The sequence below is a fragment of the Pristis pectinata genome, chromosome 21 (genome assembly GCF_009764475.1).
Source record: "Pristis pectinata isolate sPriPec2 chromosome 21, sPriPec2.1.pri, whole genome shotgun sequence".
Lineage (NCBI taxonomy): Eukaryota > Metazoa > Chordata > Chondrichthyes > Rhinopristiformes > Pristidae > Pristis > Pristis pectinata.
The window spans coordinates 34,369,357-34,390,546 of NC_067425.1; the positions used below are offsets into that span (position 1 = coordinate 34,369,357).

Consider the following 21,190-nt stretch of genomic DNA (forward strand, 5'->3'; position numbering starts at 1 on the left):
TTAATATCTAGGCCCATTGTTTCAGCCTGCTCTTGATGTCCAGGTCTTGTATCCAGGTATGCATGGACTGCGTTGTTTATTGAGATGTGAATGGAATTGAATGTTGTGCAATCAGTGAACATCCCAACCTTTGATCTAATAAAGGAAGGCCACTGATGAAGTTGCTGAAAATGGTTGAGGATACTGCCATGAGAAACTCCTGCATTGGTGTCCTGAATTGGGATGAGAAACCTCCAACAAGAACTAGTTTCTTTCTTCAAACCTTTGGAGTGTTTTTCCCTTGATGTTCAATGACTTTAGCTATACTCGATCATCTTGATACCACATTCAATCAAATGTTGTTTTAATGGAGTCACCTCACCTCCAGAACAAAACTCCTTTGTTCAAGTTTGGACCAATGTTATCATGCGATCAGGGGCCAAGTTGTTCTAGTGAAGCACATGCTAGGTGTCGATGAGTAGGTTATTGTTGATTAAGTGCTGTTCGATGGTACTATTGATGATATCTTTCATTACTTTGCGGATGATTGAGAGTGGATAGCAGTGAAGGGAACAAACCAGAGTATTACAAGGTTTGGGATTTGGTGGGAAAAGTGCTTTAGACTAGAAAGTACTCTGTCCTGATTTCCTTATAGTGAATAAAAGAACTGTGGTTATTACATAAATTCAGTGAAATAAGAATGATGAGAAATGCTCTTAAAACTGTTACAAATGATAATAATATTACCAGCTGGGCTGGTATGCAAAAAATGTCCACAGACAATAAAATATACTTAAACTAATTACACTACACAATGTTGACATTTGATAATTCACTTGTCAGTACCACACATTAGTGTAGTATTATTATTAACTCCATAATGAAAGGAAAGTGTAGAAAGCACTCTGCTTTTGAAGAGAATTATCAACCAAAAAAAATTAATTGGAACATAAGTGTTACTTTGGTCTTTGTTATGGTTGTCAGTAAGTAATGTCAGCTCATATTTTTCAGTAACATTGTTTTTACAGACTGTATTTTGATTATGAAATCAATGAGTGGTAATTACCATAATTACTAGGAATTCTATATAAATGTTCCAGAACTTGTCTCATCTATATTGGTCAAGAATGACCCAAGGCCCTCTCAACCAAATCCGGATAATTGGATTAATTGAAAGCAATAAGACTGATTTTCTGTTGCTTTCTTGCAACATTCACATTATCGACAGAGGTCACCAAGATAGCTTGAAACGATCACAATCTGAAAGATCACAGTATTTTGGCCACTGATATCCCTCCAAAAGGTCACAAGCTAATACTATGAATGTACATATTAAGCAATACAGTTTATGGATAATTAGTAAATAGAGTTGCAAAAGATTTCATCTGAGAGAATAACTATCAAATGATCAACTCTCTTGTATCTGAGAGTGTGAAAGCAGCAAAAAAAAACTGCCACACAACAATCAAATCTATGATTAATTTAGTTCTTATAGAGCAAAGAGATGCTGAGAAGTGAAGCAAAAAACAAAGCTGTGTGTCAGTAGCTTTACTAATGATTTGGGAAATATACTTGAAATCAGAGGACATAGTGAAGCCAAGAATGTCAGAACCTGGCCAATGATCAACAAAATGTCAGATGAGTGGGCTAGCCAATTCAAACCAATCCTGCTTTCACAATATACAATCCTCATTTTCAAACAAGGAGAATAAAACTATTGTGATTCACCTACTGCATTTAGAAAGGATTGAAGTTGTTTATATTCTTAGAATCATTCACAAAATCGTGGGTGGATTGATGAATGAGTGAAGATCACTAACAGTGAAGAAAGTGGGATTTCTCTTCATTAAGTAACAGAGAGAAAAAAAAATCAGAAAACAAACTAATTACCCAGTTATTTGAATCAGCAGTTCTCGTAATGGTATTCCAGTGATTAACCTGCATAATCATTTCAAATATCCATATTATTTTTTATGAGGTAATACATCTTAATGGAAATCATAACTAATAAGCAGTTCAAAATATCTTGGAGTGTTGTGTAGAAACAACGGCACAAAAAAAAATTAGAAATCAAATTGGGAATAGCTTTTGGTGCATTTTGAAGTATATTTTTTGACAGAGATAGTAAGCTGCAATCTATTCATTTCTGAAATTGTATATGATATTAATGGAAACACCTTGGAAAAGCCAACTGATGCCATCACATAATAGAAATAATCCACAAGTTAACACATTTTGCAATAAATTCATGCAATATCAGTGCCTAACATTTACAGCATGTTCCTTTGGGCTCTGTTCTGTTGGACATATTGGGACAGAAATTGCTAGAAGTTAATGACAATCATCTTTACATTGTTAAAAGTTCTGCAATTTGCTGAGTAAGAGATAAGTTTTAATTTTCTGCAAATTGCTCAGCACTTGGTGTAAACAAGCCATCATTCTTGATAAAGCAGAGAAAACTTCATTGCCATAAGGCCTCTCAATAAAGATCTTATAAAGTTACAGTCACTTAGAGCTGGAAATGATGATTCATGATTTTGGCAACGGCACCCATGACCCTGAAAGGGATCAATGGTGCCTTACTTGAGCAGGTAGTGAATCATTTCCTTTTGTTCTTAAAAGCTGCATTCTTTTAATTCCACCTTGGTAGATTTCTTTTTTTCCAAATCTTGTCATTCACCCTCCTGTTAGCATCAAAGAAGTAATTGACAGGACACATGCTGTTTTGACATATAGAATAGGATCACTTATTCGGATCAGATAGATTTCTTCAGAAAATACTAGAATACAGTTTGAGTAATTTGATACACGACTTTTGTTCTGCAAAGTTCTTCACTTGGGTTCACTTTGTGTCACTCCTAGGTCTGTTGTGCACTAGCAGATTGATTTGTTAAAATCCCAGACATCACTGTATGAAATAACCATGATGAAGGCAGAAGAGCAACTAGATGAACATTTTTTTTTAGATCAATTCTTATGGCTGCTACATGATTCATCATGTTGTTGGATGGATTCTATATTCATGGGTCAAGAATACACCTTAACTTTCTCGGGTATCAATGTTGCAATGATTTAGTTAAGGGTCAACCGGGGAATATTGACCATCTACAATAGGTGCCACGATAGCCAAGTTGCTGACTATTCCATAATCCTGTATTTCTTGTTTGCTTCCTCCTCAGACTCCTCTTCCTCAGTGGAAAAGGGACACTCCAGCTGCCTCATCTGACAGACATTCAACAGAGCAAAGTGCCCACCTTCTCTAAACAACTAACAATGTGTTCAAAACTTGAAGAGGGATCTGGGCTTTTTCATTTAGATCCTCTTGTTCTGCCGTTAGAATGGCACTGTGGAAACTTTGGGGCCAAGACTATTATTAGAGGAATGACCAAACAGATAAGCTCCTGTTTCTTGGGGGGGGGGGGGGGGGGGGGGAGGGGCGGGGGGCGCAGGGCAGGAACTTGAAATCCAAGGTTAAGAAACTCATCAGAACCTGAAATCACAATTTAATTCAGTGAGTGAATAAACTGAGCATAAGTAGAGATATACAATATCGGTCACAGTAGTGTAATGGATACAGCCTGTTATTATGATTAAGAATAGGCAATTTTTCCTTTATAAGATTGTAACTGGACCACCACAGCAAGAGATTCAGAGGATTTATAGAAGCCTGAGGCACAATGTAATAGATGTAATTTGTCTAAATTTTCGAAAGGGTTTTGGTAAGGTGTCCCATGACAGATTAACAAATAAGGTCAAAGAATGAGATTCAGGAGACAAGTTGCAGAATGGATTGTTCACTGGCTTCAAGACAAAGCATAGCAAGGGAGTAAAAGGTAGATATTCACAATGGAAGTTGTCACCTAGTGGTGCTTCACAAAGATTGTTTCTGAGACCATTATTAATCATAATTTACATTAATGATTTAGACTTAACAATGAAAAACAATATCTGAAATTGTGAATGAGACCCAATTTTTGGTGGGGAAGAGGAAGAGGGGGAATAGGAGAAGGACTGCATATAATTACAGGAAGACGTAGAATGTGCAGATAATTGGTAGATGAGGTTCAGAACAAATAAATGTAAAATAGTACATTGGAAGGTGCAAGTATAAATTGGTTAGAAGAACAAAGGAATCTCAGAACACAAATGTACCAATCACAAAGTTGCAGCACAGATTAGCAAGACCATAAAAATAAACCAAAATGAGGGTTTATTTATATCTGGCTAAAAAGATTTGTAAAGTGGGGAAGCTATGCTAAACCAGTATTGAACTTTTGAACATACACTGAATATTGAACATATTTCTTATGCTCTTAACTTTGAGTATCAGAGAATCACAAAATGTTTACAACACAAAAGGTAGCCACTCAGCCTCTACAGACTAGCTAGTCCCACTGTCCTAGCCTCTTCCCTTATAGCCCTGCATTTTTTTCCTTTTCTGATACTTTTGCCAATCCTGACCTGTATGATCGGTTTGTAAGACAAGTTTTTCACTGTACCTCGGTACAAGTGACAATAGTAAACCAATACCAATCACCTTCATTCTGTGGCCCCTGGTTCTGGACTCCCTGGCAATGAGAACAGTTTATTTACAACTATAATCTCCATGATTTTTAAATACCTCTGTCACATCCCTTCACAGCCTCCTCTGTTTAAAGGAATACTATCCCATCCTTCCCAGTTCTTCATCCCTGGAATCTTCTGCTTCCTAATAGCATAGTACAGCAGTTAGTGCTGCTGGCTCACAGCTCCAGCAGTCCAGGTTTGATCCTGACCTCTACTGCTATTTGTGCAGAGTTTGCACGTTTTCCCTGTGATCGGGCCCCACATCCCCCGGTGACATATTTCCAAGTGAGGATGATGCACCACTTGGGAGGATTCGCACCACTGGTGATCTCATGCAACTGCTGCCCTCTTCCTTCTTGGTGGTAGCGGTTGTTGGTTTGGGAGGTGCTGCTAGAGTAGACTGTGTGTTTGATTGTAATGCGTTTTATTAGATGTTACACACTGCAGCACCACACACTGGTGGTGGAGGGAATGAATGCTTACTGTGGTTGATATGATGCTAATCAAGTGCGCTGCTTTGCCCTGAAAGTATTGAGCTTCATGAGAGTTGTTGGTGCTGTGCTCATCCAGGGAAATAGAGAGTGCTCCATCTTGTGCCTTGTAGACAGTGGAAAGGCCTTAGGGGTGTCAGGAGGTGAGACACTTGCCACAGGATAACTGGCCTCTGACCCGTTGTGACCACAGTATGTGTGTGTCTGGTCAATGGTGACCACCAGGTTATTGATGGTGGGAGATATAGGCAATAGTAATGCTATTGAACATCAAGGGTAGGTGGTTAGGCTCTCTCATTAGAGATGGTCATCACCTGGCACTTTAGTGGTGTAAATGTTACTTGCCACTTATCAGTGCCTGAACCTTGTCCAGGTCTTGCTGCATGCAGGCATTGGCTGCTTCAGTCACTGAGGAGTTGGGAATGGAATTCAACAATGTGCAATCATCAGTAAACAATCCCACTTCAGATGATGGAAGCAAGGTCATTGATGAAGCAGCCAAAGATGACTGGACCCAGAACAAAGCCCTGAGGAACTCCTGCAGTTATGTCCTGGGGCTGGGATGATTGATCATAGAAAACCACAACCATTTTTATGATGAATGGTATTGCTCCAGCTATTGGCACAGTCACTATTACCTCACCTCTGGAACCCAACTCTTTTGTACCTGTTTGGAACAAGGCCGTGATGTGATCAGCAGGCAAGTGGCCATGGTGGAACCCAAACTGGCCATCAAACAGTAGGCTACCGATAAGTAAGAGCCACTTGATAGCACTCTTTCTGATACTATCCATCACTTTGCTGATGACTGAGGGTACATTGATTGGGCAGTAATTTGCCAGATTGGATTTGTGCTGCTTTTTGTGAATGGGACATACCCGGCCAATTTTCCATATTGTCGGGGAGATGCCAGAGGAGCAGCTAGTCTTGGAGCACAAGTCTTCAGTGCCTCATCTGAGATGTTGTCTGGTCCAGTAACCTTTGCTTTATGCAATGTTCTCAGCATTTTCTGATATCACCTTGAGTGAACTGAATTGGCTTGGGACTGGCTTCTTTGATGGTGGGTATTTCGGGAGAAGCCGATGTAAGTTTTGGAGACTGAATTAGTAACTGGTTGAGCACTGGAGAAAACAAAAATAGCAGTTCTTATTGATTTTATAGAAATAACGTAAAAATGAAGCTTGTCTGTAACATCCAAAACTATCAGAAATGGCAGATGAAAGAGGATCAAGGTTGAGAGAGACCAGGTCTGATGAAACCACGTTTCAATGTCAGGTTAAAAGTACGTGAAAAATTCATCAGTTGAGCACCAGTCACCCCAATGCAAAGATAGAAGAACAAAGGGTGAAAAAAAACATGAATAGAGGCCAAAAAAAAGAAAAACTCCAGTAACTTATGACGAAAGTAAATAATGAAATTTATTGAAAGGTTGAATTATTATACAAAAGTTTATTAATTGTATTTTTGAGCATGATTTCTGAGTACAGCTTGCAGTAGTAAAAATGTACATATTAGTCACAGAACAATTATAACAAAGTGCAATTTTTTTTTATTTTCTAACAATTATAGAAGGCACCATCCTTAGAATATATTCTGTGATCTCATACAATAGGAAGTGCATTAGTTAAATCTGGAATATGCAAATTGAGATATTTTGATAAAACAAACCAAATTAATTTTTAAATTGTTAAATTAAAATGCAATCAGTTTCAGCAATATATTTAATTGAGAAACAATATTTACAAGGGGAGGTAAAATTAAAATTCAGATTAAATTTAGTTGAAATGAACAAATATCAATATGTAGAACTTTTTCACATTATTAACAATTGCACAAAAGTGGGACAGTTATGTAAAAACTCTTTTCATACTAGAAATTTGAATAAATACACTTTAAAAATCAGTTCCGCACATTTCATGGAGTGCTTTGTTCAAGAGTGTCATTTGTTAGCCAGATGACCAATGTACAAACACCAAAGAATGACAAATGCAATATTTAGAAAGTAAGAAGAGTTAAACTCTGATAATCTGGCATTCAGTTGTTTGATAACACTCATAGTCTGGCATCTGGCTCACTCAGAGTGAACGGGAGACCAGGGTGTGCGGTCAGAGCTGGGGTCAAGTATGCAGCCCCTGTTGGGGTCTGGATTGTAAGCTGAGTGTGTGGCTGCAGTCAGGGTTGGGATTCAGAACACTGGGGTTCAGAACCGTGGGTCGGTTTGCAGCCGGAGGCCAGGGTCTGCTGTACTTGTGTACTTCCTGCTCCCTTTAAACTCTGGGTTCACTGGAAAATTTATTATACAACTCTGTAAAATGTAAAAAAAAGTGAAATGGCAGCATGATAGCGTAGCAGTTAGCGTGACTCTATTACAGCGCCAGCAATCAGGGTTCAATTCCCACTGTCTGGAGGGAGTTTGTATGTCTCCGTGCTCCGGTTTCCTCCCACATTTCAAAGATGTGTGGGTAGATTAACATGGGTTTAAATGAGCAGCGTGGACTCGTTGGTCCAGAAGGGCCTGTTACCGTGCTGTAAGTAAAGTTTTAAAGTTTTTAAAAAGTTTTAGGAAGTGTACTTTGGGTATTAGTGGGTGTAACATCCAATAGTACAGCATATCTGCTAGTCCGATATCACTGAAGTCCGAGGATGCCAGATTACTAGAGTTTTACTGTACCAGTGTCTATCATATAATACATACCTGAATCAATATAGTCTTAAGGATCATGGTGTTATTAACTACTAATAACCATTGTCCATATCTCTAAAAACAAAATCACACGATAGTGTAGAAATTATGTTAAGATACCTTGCTTGTACTATGCTTCCTATTTAAATTTGGTTCTGTTGCTATCTTATTCATTGGCTACCAGCACACACTATAAATGTCAATAGGTTTTAATACAGTAACATTAAGAAGTTCTTGAACCATGTTCATCATAATCAATAATTTTGATTTAATCCACATGTGGTCCATGGTTCAAATATGAGGCAACAGATAAGACATGAAATATGATTTTGCAAATAATTAACTGATAATAAGTAGGGGGAAATGGAAATAAACTATTTTAAAATTAACATGCAAATTAATGCAGATTAACTGAGGCCCATCTCAGAGATGCTTATTATTTAACTGTTATTAGTTATTATAGATCGTTCTGCGTGAGAATAATTTCCATCTTGTATTCATCAACAAATATTGAAGTTCTGACATGGATCATGCAACAGTTAAAGTAATTCCTTTAAAATAGTTTTTCTTGGGATTGTTTTTCCACATTCATAACACAAAGTACCGATCGGAATCTATTAGTTAAGTGAACCTCACATCATTTCAGTCTGATTCCTGGCTTCAAACTACCCAACATTAGTGTAATGCAAAACAAAGTCTAGACTATTAGACGTTAAACTATTGCTTATTGATTACAGCTCTGCCTTCAATACTATAATTCCAAGTAAGCTCATCTCCAAATTCCTAGACCTGGGACTCAACACCCCCCTTTGCAACCAGATCCTCGACTTCCTGACCAACAGACCTCAATCAATAAGGATAGGCAGCAACACCTCCACCACGATTAACAATGATGCCCCACAAGGCTGGACCCTCAGTCCCCTACTTTACTCCCTATACCCTCACAACTGCATGGCCAGTTGTGAGGGTACAAGCAGACAACACCACATAGTGGGCTGTATCTCAAACAACAATGAGTCAGAGTATAGGAAGGAGATAGAGAGTCTAGTGGTGTTGTGACAACAACCTTTCCCTCAATGTCAGCAAAAGAGCTGGTCATTGCCTTCAGGATGGGGGATGGTGCACACACTCCTGTTTACATCAATGGTGCTGAGGTCCAAAGGGTTGAGAACATCCTAGGAGTGAACATCACCAATAGCCTCTCCTGATCCAACCATTTAACCAAGAAAGCTCACCAGCACCTCTACTTCCTCAGGAGGCTAAAGAAATTTGGCATGTCCCCTTTCACCCTCACCAATTTTTATAGATGCACCATAGAAACCATCCAATCCAGATGCATCAAGGCTTGGTATGGCAACTGCTTTGCCCGAGACTGCAAGAAACTGAAGAAAGTGCTGAGCTGTGTCCACAATATCAGAAAAACCAGCCTCCGCCCTCATGGACTCTGTCTACACAGCTCACTGCCTTGGTAAAGTAGCCAGCATAATCAAAGGTCCCACCCACTCCAGACATTCTCTCTTCTCCCCCCTCCTATTGGGCAGAAAATACAAAAGCCTGAAAGCATGTACCACCAGACTCAAGGACAGCATCTATCCCACTGTTATAAGACTATTGAATAGTCCCCTAGTACGATAAAATGGACTCTTGACCTTACAATCTACCTCATTTATGGCCTTGCACTTTACTGTCTGCCTGCACTTTCTCTGTAACTGTAACACTTCATTCTGCATTCTGTTATGGTACTATCTCGATGCACTGATGAGATGAAATGATCACCATGGATGGCATGCAAAACAAAATTTTTCACTGTACCTCGGTGAGACAATAATAAACCAATTTACCAAATCATTTAATCTTTCAAACACTTTGCAAGTTTTTGGTATTTGTTTGGACTTGAGAACTTGATTTTGCAGAAAGGATTTTTCTTCTATTTACCACTGGACAATCTCTCCTTCCCACCACTATCCACTCGAAAAGACTTTGATCAGGTCACTCTCATCTCATAAAGTTGATAAAACATCTTCACTGCTACGTTCTAAGAGTTATAAACATTCAACCTCTTTTGATATAATACTGCTGGCAATTCTGCAGAAAATCATGAGAGAAAGCAGACTATTCCTAGAACAAAATATATCCCACCCAGGTGGTCCAAAGGAAAAATGTCAACTGATGCACAACGCACTGAAGCAGCTTCCTCACGGACTAAAGCATTCAATTCTGAAGTAGTAATCTATTAAACTTAATTCTGTTCATTATTAACTTGTTAAAGTTCTCCTCTTTGGTCTGAAGAACTCAATTCTAATCTTTCACAGCTGATTATCACTCACGTTTAGTAGTATACATTGGTTTGATGTGGGAACTCGTGGACCTTGCTGCGGTCCAAGATGGCCACCTCTGCAGTAAGTGCTTGAGGCTGGACAAACTTCGGCTCAGAGTTGATGAGCTGGAGTTGCAGCTACAAACACTGCGCAGCATAAGGGAGGGAGAGAGTTATGTAGACACGGTGCATCAGGTGACAGTCACCCCCCTTAGGGTAGGTACATCTGAGGTTCAGGAGGCAGATAGAATGGTGACTGTCAGGGGAGGGAAGAGGAAGAAGAAGTCAGGCAGGCAGACAGAGCAGAGAACCCCGGAGGCTGTTCCCCTCAGTAACAAGTTTTCCGCCTTGGAAGCTGTTGAGGGGGATGACCTGCAGGGGCCTAGCTGCAGTTACCAGGTCTCTGGCACTGGGACTGGTACTGCTGCTCAGAAGGGAAGGGTGGGAAAGAGACATGCGGTAGTGATAGGGGACTCGATAGTCAGGGAAACAGACAGGAGGTTCTGTGGCAGTGAGCATGAATCCCGGATGGTATCTTGCCTCCCAGGTGCCAGGGTCCGGGATGTCACTGATCGGGTCCACAGAATTCTTGAGTGGGAGGGAGAGCAGCCAGAAGTTGTGGTCCATATTGGCACCAACGACATAGGTAGGAAGGGGCATGAGGTCCTGAAGAGTGAGTTCAGGGAGCTAGGCAGAAAATTGAGGAACAGGACCTCAAGGGTAGCAATCTCGGGATTGCTGCCAGTGCCACGTGATAGTGAAGGTAGGAATAGGAGGAGGTGGCAGATAAATGCGTGGCTGAGAAGCTGGTGCAGGAGGGAGGGTTTTAGATTTCTGGATCATTGGGATCTCTTCTCGGGAAGGTGGGACCTGTACAGAGAGGACGGGTTACACCTGAACCAGAAGGGGGCCAATATCCTTGCGGCGAGATTTGCTAGGGTGGTTCGGGAGGGTTTAAACTAGTTTGTGAGGGGGAAGGGAACCGGAGGAGTAGGTCAGAGGAAGAAGGGAATGGGGAAAAGTTAGATCAAACAGGTAGAGAGGCTTTGGGGAAGGAGAAGCAGAATACAGGCTATAAAAGTAGTAAGGTAGATGGACTGAAGTGTGTTTACTTAAATGCAAGAAGTATCAGGAATAAGGGGGATGAACTGAGGGCTTGGATAAGTATGGGGGACTATGATATCGTGGCTATTACTGAGACGTGGCTGACGTCAGGACAGGAGTGGATATTGAATATTCCTGGCTTTCGGTGTTTTAAGAGGGATAGGGAAGGGGGGGAGAAGAGGAGGAAGGGTGGCGATACTGGTCAGGGACACTGTTACAGCTGTGGAAAAGATGGATGTTGTAGAAGGATCATCTCTAGAGTCCGTATGGGTGGAATTAAGGAACAAGAAAGGAGCAGTTACTCTACTAGGAGTATTCTATAGGCCCCCCGGTAGCAGTAGAGATATAGAGGAACAGATTGGCAGGCAGTGTTTGGAGAGAAGCAAAAATAACAGGGTTGTTATAATGGGAGACTTCAAATTCCCAAATATAGACTGGAACCTGCTTAGTGCCAAAGGTTTAGATGGGACGGAATTTGTTAAATGTGTCCAGGAGGGGTTCCCGATGCAGTATGTTGACAGGCCGATAGAGGGAATGCCATGTTAGATCTAGTTTTAGGAAATGAACTGGGATAGGTGAAGGATCTATTGGTGGGTGAGCATTTGGGGGACAGTGACCATTGCTCCATAACCTTTAAAATTGTCATGGACAGGGACAGGTGCAGAGAGGACAAGAGGTTTTTCAATTGGGGAAGGGCGAACTACGAGGCTATAAGGAGAGAACTTGGGAGTGTAAATTGGGCTGACCTTTTTGAAGGAAAATGTACCATGGAGATGTGGTCGATGTTCAGGGATCTTATGCAGGATGTTAGGGATAAATATGTCCCGGTGAGGCAGAGAAGGAACGGCAGGGTGAAGGAACCATGGGTGACGAGAGAGGTGGAACGACTTGTTAGGGAGAAGAAGGTAGCGTACGTGAGGTATAAGCAGCAAGGTTCAGACAGGGCCCGTGAGGAATATAGGTTAGCAAGGAAGGAACTTAAGAAAGGGCTGAGGAGAGCTAGAAGGGGACATGAAAAGGCTTTGGCTAGTAGGGTTAAGGAAAATCCCAAGGCCTTTTTCAAGTACGTGAAGGGTAGGAGGATGGCTAGGGTAAAGGTAGGTCCGATTAAGGACAAAGGTGGGAGAATTTGCCTGGAGGCGGCGGAAGTAGGAGAAGTTCTCAATGAGTACTTCTCTTCGGTATTCACCAGGGAGAGGGGTCTTGATGATGCGGAAGGGAGTGCTGGTAGGGGTAATGTTCTCAAGGTTGTAGATATCAAGAGAGAGGATGTGTTGAAGTCGTTAAATAATATTAAGACAGATAAATCTCCGGGGCCTGACGGGATTTTCCCCAGGCTGCTTCGAGAGGCTAGGGAGGAGATTGTTGAGCCGCTGGTGAGGATCTTTGAGTCCTCATTGTCCACGGGGATGGTGCCGGAGGATTGGAGGGTTGCGAATGTTGTCCCCTTGTTCAAAAAAGGTAATAGGGATAGGCCAGGGAATTATAGACCGGTGAGTCTCACGTCTGTGGTGGGTAAGCTGTTAGAAAGGATTCTAAGGGATAGGATATATGAACACCTTGAGAATCATGGACTGATTAGGGACAGCCAGCATGGCTTTGTGAAGGGAAGATCTTGCCTCACAAGCCTGATAGAATTCTTTGAGGAGGTGACCAGGAAGATTGATGAGGGCAGTGCAGTGGATGTGGTTTACATGGATTTTAGTAAGGCGTTTGATAAGGTTCCTCATGGTAGGCTTCTTCAGAAGGTCAGACGCCAAGGGATCCAAGGAAGCTTGGCTGTGTGGATTAGGAATTGGCTTGCATGTAGAAAGCAGAGGGTTGTGGTGGAAGGAGTGCCCTCGGATTGGAAGGCAGTGACTAGTGGTCTCCTGCAAGGATCGGTTCTGGGACCTCTACTTTTTGTGACATTTATAGATGACTTAGATGAGGGGGTGGAGGGCTGGGTTAGTAAATTTGCGGACGACACTAAGATAGGCGGTGTTGTGGATAGTGTGGAGGGCTGTCGGAGCTTACAGAGGGATATTGATAGGATGCAGAGCTGGGCTGACAAGTGGCAGATGGAGTTCAATCCGGAGAAGTGTGAGGTGGTACACTTTGGAAGGACAAACTCCAGGGCAGAGTACTGGGTAAATGGCAAGGTACTTGGCAGTGTGGAGGAGCAGAGGGATCTGGGGGTTCATATTCACAGTTCATTGAAAGTTGCCTCACAGGTGGAAAGAGCAGTTAAGAAGGCCAATGGGATGTTGGCTTTCATAAATCGCGGGATTGAGTTTAAGAGCCGCGAGGTGATGATGCAGCTTTACAAAACTCTAGTTAGGCCACACTTAAGAGTACTGTGTTCAGTTCTGGTCGCCTCATTATAAGAAGGATGTGGAGGCGTTGGAGACGGTGCAGAGGAGATTTACCAGGATGCTGCCTGGATTAGAGAGTATTGAATATGAGGAGAGGCTTAAGGTGCTAGGGCTTTATTCACTGGAAAGGAGGAGGATGAGAGGAGACATGATAGAGGTATATAAAATACTGAGAGGAATAGATAGAGTAGACAGTCAGCGCCTCCTTCCCAGGGCACCAATGATCAAGATGAGAGGACATGGCTTTAAGGTTATGGGTGGCAGGTTCAGGGGAGACGTCAGGGGGAGGTTTTTCACTCAGAGAGTGGTTGGTGCATGGAATGCACTGCCTGGGGTGGTGGTGGAGCCAGATACATTGAACAGGTTCAAGAGCTTGTTGGATAGGCACATGGAGGAGTGTGGGATGGGGGGATATGCAGGAGGAAGGGGTTAGGTAGTGTGAGGGTGGTTTGATGGACGGCACAACATGGTGGGCCGAAGGGCCTGTTTTGTGCTGTATGGTTCTATGGTTACTCAAGGCATCTTTAACTATTCACCTGAACAAAGATCAAGACCGGTTTCATACGATAGGCAGATATTTGGGCAATGTTGTCAATTCAGAATTTGTGCAAAGTCTAGACAAGTAATGAAAGTTCTTTCAGAAATTTAAACACTAACACACTTAAATCTCCAATTCCAGCCCTTATATTAGAGAGGGTTACACCATGATAAAGTTTTCAGAAAAGCAGGAGACAGTTGAATGTAAGAATATCCCTAACAGCTGAAACAGTAATATCTTCCGCACAGGAACCTCAAAAATGAATGGTGCTTATTCATATAACTAATCTCAATCATTTTTATAATAAAGATTCAAACAGAATCTGCCAAAACAAAACTTGGAAGGAAGAAGAAAATCTAGATTCTGTCTCTGGAAAGTTCAACTTTTCCATTCCTTCCTTTTCGATAATGTGATGAGTATCACAGCTCAAGTAATACTTCCTTTGTTCAATGTTTAGCAAAACATTTTTGTGAATAGAAACCAACTGATATTAATATACTCACAACAGTTTTTGCTGAAATGAACAGAAGGAAAAATATTCCATGGGCTAATTACAGGAGACCCCTTGTTATGGCTGTTCGGGTTATGGAAATTTACCCTTACAGAATTCACAAATCACTGCCCAAAAATTTGAATTATGGAATATAAGTTGCTTTTACAGAATTTGAGGAAAAAAAGGAAACAAATCAACAATTTTTTTTCCCAAACTCGTGTCTCTTTACACATGCGCAGATGACGCAGCTTTGCATAACGGCAAATCGCAATACACCCCATTTTCTAGGAATGCAACCACCCCCACCAAACACAGGGGTCAGACTTTAGAAGTGACAATAGAAATTGTTGACAAGCCAGCTTTCAATACTGTAATGATACAGGAGTCGTGGCAATTAATGCAATTACCAAAAATGAGTATAGGATGTTGGTGAGACTACACCTGGAGTATTGTGTGCAGTTCTGGTTGCCATACTATAGGAAGTATGTGATTAAGCTAAAGAGTGTGCAGAAAACATTTGCAAGGATGTTGCTGGGACTGGAGGGCTTAAGTGGAGAGACTGGATAGGCTGGACTGTTTTCCTTGGAGTGAAGGAAGCTGAGGGGTGACGTTTACAGAGGTTTATAGAATCATAAGGTGGATGGTCACTGGCTTTTATCCAAGGTAGAGGAGCAAAAACTAGAGGGTACAGGCTTAAAGTGAGAGGGAAAATATTTAAAAGAGACCCGAGGGGCAACTTTCCACACAGAGGGTGGTGGGTATATGGAACGAGCTGCCAGAGGAAGTGGTAGAGGCAGATACAATTACAATATTAAAAATACATTTGAACAGATTCATGGATAGGAAAGGTTTAGAGGGACATGGGCCAAATTCAGGCAAATAGGACTAGCTCAGGTAGGCACCTTGTCGGCATGGACAAGTAGGGCCAAAGGGGATGTCTAAAGCTTCCCAGGACAAACTATTAAACTTTCAATTGTTTCATGTTTGAGTCAGATCCACAAAAATAATTTCTAGCAAAGATATGTGCCATTGCTGAGAGGAGTAAAGCATTCATTTAGATGAAACACTGCAGCCTAACTACAATGTCTAATCTTGAGATTTCCCAGTTTTAGGGTTAGGATTTGTTTCAACGTGACAGTATAATCCTGTTATGCCTGTAGCAAATTTTACATCAAAAACCAAAACCATTTTAAAACCGTTGAATAAAAACAGCAGCACCCATCCCATGGAGAACTCCCAATGCTTTCTGTAATTCACTGTATCCACTCGAGTTTTTTTCCCCCTTAATCTGGGATTAGGGCATGAAAGGAAATTCTACATAAAATGACCAGCCTTATAGGATGGCTCCAACAAAACAGTCCTAAACTCAAAAGGAAGTGACTAAGACACTTCAGTAAGAGAATACAGGTATCTGCACTTGATATCAAAGAACCTAACTACTGTCCTCACATGCAAATCAATCTTGGAGCTTCAGGGAAAACACTGAAAGCATAGATTCTCAGTCTTATAGATAGTAAATTGTTACCAGTAAATATTTTAAAATTATGTTTCCTGGCAGTATTTCCATGCCAGCCTTGCTATTCACACTCTTGTTAGTGTTTAGCAATAAATTTTATGATTTAAAGCTGTTTTGATACTCAGAGATTCAGATTAAACAGATTTATTTTAGAAAATAACACTTTGAGATAGAGTACGAGTGATACGAGACGAAGTGATATTAAAAGACATTTGGACAAATACGTGGATAGGAGGGGTTTAGAGGGATATGGGCAAACACTGGCTAATGGGAGGCACCATGGCTTGGTGGGCACCATGGTCAGTATGGACAAGTTGGGCCAAAGGGCCTGTTTCCATGCTGTATTACTCTATGACTATGACTCTATAATCCTTCAAATGCAAACAATGCTCATAGAAAGCTACAACATTGTTTATTCACTCTGACAACTGCAACGAATTCTGGTTACTAGACATCTATGAAGTTGTCATGATATGAAGCCTCGACACACACCATGTGTAAATGTAACACCACAAAACCCATCCCCAATTGCTCATATACCAGCACTCACACTAATTCACTCAGAAAGAGACTGAGGGCGGATGGGTAAGTGAGAGATGTGATACGCTTTAATTATTAATAGCCATTAAATGCTCAACCACAAAAACATTATGCAATTTGCAAAAAGCTAACTCTTTTGATGTCATGCTAATTGCTGCTTTGAAATAAAACAAGTTTGCTCCACCGGATGAAAAGTGCAATTTTACACCGGAGAGAACACGATTTGCTTAAAATATTTTCCTCATATAGCAAGGTCTGCATATCACTTTCTTGAGAACATCCAGTCTGAAATTGTGAATTTAAGGTCACCTTTTGCAATTGAGCTACCACATACATGTAAGTTACTAAGCTGTGTTTGGCAAGAATGGAGGTGACAACCCTGTACTGTTTATAGAGTTATATATTCTGCAAGCTTAAGAGGCAAAGGACATGATGATAGAAGAAATTAAACTGAAATCAATGCGAAGGTACAGCCACAAAAGAGCAAACAAAATATAATCCTATTGTTTTGGGCAAGAATTGTGTGTGTGTGTGTGTGTGTGTGTGTATATGCATGTGTGTATGCATGTGTGTATGCATGTGTGTATGCATGTGTGTGGGGGGGGTGGTGGTTTCAGGCAGTGATGCTGGGGGTGAGGTGTTAACAGACATGCAAGTTTTAACCCCTCCACCATGCTGCTGGGCCACTCCCCTCCCCGCTACCTCCCTCCTCCCTCCAAAAGCTACCTCCCACCACACTACCTCCCCCACAACTCCCTGCTACATCCCCTCCCCTCATCACTAACTCCCACCACTGCCCCTCGCCCTCTCCCGTCCACTCCCCTCCTCTCCCCCCACCCCACTGCTCCCCACACCCCACCCCCCCTCTCCCCCGACACACCACCCCCCTCCCCCCGACACACCACCCCCCTCCCCCCAACCACCCAACCCCTCTCCCCCACCACACCCCTCCACCCCCCTCCTCTCCCCCACACCCCTCTCAGCCCCACCCCCTCTCCTCCACCCCCTCCTCTCCCCTCCACCCCCTCCCTAACACATCCCCTCCCCATCTGTCCTCTACCCCCTCCCTCCCTCACCCCACTCCCCCTCCCTCCCTCTCCCCTCCCTCACCCCCCTCCCCCAACTCTCCCCTCCCTCACCCCCCTCCCCCTCTTCCCTCCCTCACCCTCTCCCCCCTCCCCTCCCTCACCCTCTCCCCCCCTCCCCTCCCTCACCCCCCTCCCCCTCCCTCACCCCCTCCCCCTCTCCCCCCTTCACCCTCCTCCCCCTCTCCCCCCTTCACCCTCCCCTCCCCCCTCGCCCCCTCACCCTCCCCTCCCCCTGCCCTCCCTTCCCTCCCCCCCTCCTCTCCCCCCCACCCCCGCCACCTACCCCCTGCTCTCCCCCCGCCCCTCTCCCCCCACCTCTCCCCCCCGCCTCCTCTCCCCCTCTCCCCCCGCCCCCTCCTCTCCCCCCTCCCCCCCGCCCCTCTCCCCGCCCCCCTCCCCTCCCCCTCCCCTCCCCTCTCCCCCTCGCCCCTCTCCCCCTCTCCCCCGCCCCTCTCCCCCCCTCTCCCCCCTCTCCCCCCTCCCTCCCGCCACATCCCCTCTCCCCCCCTCCCCCCCGCCACCTCCCCCCTCCCCCCCTCTCCCCCCTGCCACCTCCCCCCTCTCCCCCACTCCCTCCCCCCGCCACCTCCCCCCTCCCCTCCCTCCCCCCGCCACCTCCCCCCTCCCCTCCCTCCCCCCGCCACCTCCCCCCTCCCCTCTCCCCCGCCACCTCCCCCCTCCCCTCTCCCCCCGCCACCTCCCCCTCCCCTCTCCCCCCCTCCCCCGCCACCTCCCCCTCCCCCCCTCCCCCGCCACCTCCCCCGCCACCTCCCCCTCCCCCCCTCCCCCGCCACCTCCCCCCTCCCCTCTCCCCCCGCCACCTCCCCCTCCCCCCCCTCCCCCGCCACCTCCCCCCTCCCCTCTCCCCCCGCCACCTCCCCCCTCCCCTCTCCCCCGCCACCTCCCCCCTCCCCTCTCCCCCCGCCACCTCCCCCCTCCCCTCTCCCCCCGCCACCTCCCCCCTCCCCTCTCCCCCCCTCCCCGCCACCTCCCCCCTCCCCTCTCCCCCCGCCACCTCCCCCTCCCCTCTCCCCCCCTCCCCCGCCACCTCCCCCCTCCCCTCTCCCCCCGCCACCTCCCCCCTCCCCTCTCCCCCCTCCCCCGCCACCTCCCCCTCCCCTCTCCCCCCCTCCCCCGCCACCTCCCCCTCCCCCCTCCCCCGCCACCTCCCCCTCCCCCCCGCCACCTCCCCCTCCCCCTCCCCTCCTCCCCCGCCCCTCCCCCCCTCCCCCTCCCCCTCCCCTCCTCCCCTCCCCCTCCGTCCCCCCTCCCCCTCCCCCTCCCCTCCTCCCCCGCCCCCCTCCCCCTCCCCTCCTCCCCCGCCCCTCCCCCCCTCCCCCTCCTCCCCCGCCCCTCCCCCCTCCCCTCTCCCCCCGCCACCTCCCCCCTCCCCTCTCCCCCGCCCCTCCCCCCCTCCCCCTCCTCCCCCGCCCCTCCCCCCTCCCCTCTCCCCCCGCCACCTCCCCCCTCCCCTCTCCCCCGCCCCCCCCTCTCCCCGCCGCCATCTCCCCCCTCTCCCCCCTCTCCCCCCCCCTCTCCCCCCTCTCCCCCCCCCCTCTCCCCCCTCTCCCCCCCCCCTCTCCCCCCTCTCCCCCCCCCCTCTCCCCCCTCTCCCCCCTCTCCCCCCCGCCACCTACCCCCGCCCCCCGAAGCCGCTGTGCTGCTGCTGCCGATCCTCGTAACTGTCGAAATCCGCCATGTCCCGCTGCTCCAGACAGACAAGACCCCGGCGCCATGGCAACCGGGCTGCCCCGGGCCGCCGGTGCGGGGCTGGGCCCCTCATCTGCACCGTGCGAGTCCTTACAGGTCACCCTCGGATTTCCTCACGAAACTTCAACCGGCTTGTCCGTCTCCTCCTGTGTACATGTTGCTTCAAATGGAACAATTGCCAGGGTTTAGACTCTGGGAAAAAAAATCCTAAGGGTGCGAATCCTGGAAATGAAAACACTGCGGGTGTTGGAGATCCGAGAAATAACGCGGAGCAGAAGCAACTGGAAATACTCGGCTCGTCGGACGTTATGGAGGGAGAGGGAGTTGATGTGCGGGACAGGCCGACGCTGCAGTCCGGAGCCACACACAATCTGCACCGGTCCTGATGCAGGGTCTCCACCCACAACGACCCAACTCCTACCCCTACCCCCAGCATCACCCCACCCCTCCCTCACCCCCACCCTCACCCCCCTCCCTCACCCCAGCATCACCCCACCCCTCCCTCACCCCCCCACACCCCCCACCATCCCCCTCCCTCACCCCAGCATCACCCCAGCATCACCCCACCCCTCCCTCACCCCCACCCTCACCCCCCTCCCTCACCCCAGCATCACCCCACCCCTCCCTCACCCCCACCCTCACCCCCCTCCCTCACCCCAGCATCACCCCACCCCTCCCTCACCCCCACCCTCACCCCCCTCCCTCACCCCAGCATCACCCCACCCCTCCCTCACCCCCACCCTCACCCCCCTCCCTCACCCCAGCATCACCCCACCCCTCCCTCACCCCCCCACACCCCCCACCATCCCCCTCCCTCACCCCAGCATCACCCCAGCATCACCCCACCCCTCCCTCACCCCCACCCTCACCCCCCTCCCTCACCCCAGCATCACCCCACCCCTCCCTCACCCCCACCCTCACCCCCCTCCCTCACCCCAGCATCACCCCACCCCTCCCTCACCCCCACCCTCACCCCCCTCCCTCACCCCAGCATCACCCCACCCCTCCCTCACCCCCACCCTCACCCCCCTCCCTCACCCCAGCATCACCCCACCCCTCCCTCACCCCCCCCCACACCCCCCACCATCCCCCTCCCTCACCCCAGCATCACCCCACCCCTCCCCACCACCCCACCCCTCCCTCACCCCCCACCACCCCCCTCCCTCACCCCAGCATCACCCCACCCTCTCCCCACCACCCCACCCCTCCCTCACCCCCACCACCCCCCTCCCTCACCCCAGCATCACCCCACCCTCTCCCCACCACCCCACCCCTCCCTCACCCCCCACCACCCCCTCCCTCACCCCAGTATCACCCCACCCTCTCCCCACCACCCCATCCCTCCCTCACCCTCTCCCCCACCACCAACCCCACCCTCACTCACCCCCCACCCCTCCCTCACCCCCACCCCAGCATTACCCCCACCCTCTCCCCACCACCCCACCTCTCCCTCACCCCCACCACCCCCCCTCACCCCAGCATCACCCCACCCTCTCCCCACCAACCCCCCCTCACCCCAGCATCACCCCACCCTCTCCCCACCACCACCCTCACCCACTCCCACCCTCACCCCAGCATCACCCTACCCTCTCTCCACCACCCCTCCCTCACACCCCACCACCAACCCCACTCTCACCCCCACCACCCCACCCCTCCCTCACCCACCACCCCACCCCTCCCTCACCCCAGCATCACCCCCTCCCTCACACCCAGCCTCACCCCCCACCCCTGCCCTCACCCCCACCCCACCCATCCCGGCCCTCACCCTCACCCCACCCACCCCTGCCCTCACCCTCACCCCCACCCACCCA

General features: G+C 47.3%; 2 protein-coding genes across 2 annotated transcripts in view; one reads left to right on the forward strand and one right to left on the reverse strand.

Annotated features, from left to right (window-relative positions):
• Window positions 1-19,368, reverse strand: part of eif4h (eukaryotic translation initiation factor 4h) — a 65,172-nt gene extending 45,804 nt beyond the window's left edge. Inside the window, exon 1 of the mRNA XM_052035970.1 lies at window positions 19,307-19,368. Within this exon, the coding sequence (XP_051891930.1) occupies window positions 19,307-19,368 (62 nt within the window). The remainder of the gene's footprint in view (window positions 1-19,306) is intronic.
• The window catches only part of mybbp1a (MYB binding protein (P160) 1a), a 92,568-nt gene continuing 90,744 nt past the window's right edge, over window positions 19,367-21,190 (forward strand). Inside the window, exon 1 of the mRNA XM_052035971.1 lies at window positions 19,367-19,708. Within this exon, the coding sequence (XP_051891931.1) occupies window positions 19,367-19,708 (342 nt within the window). The remainder of the gene's footprint in view (window positions 19,709-21,190) is intronic.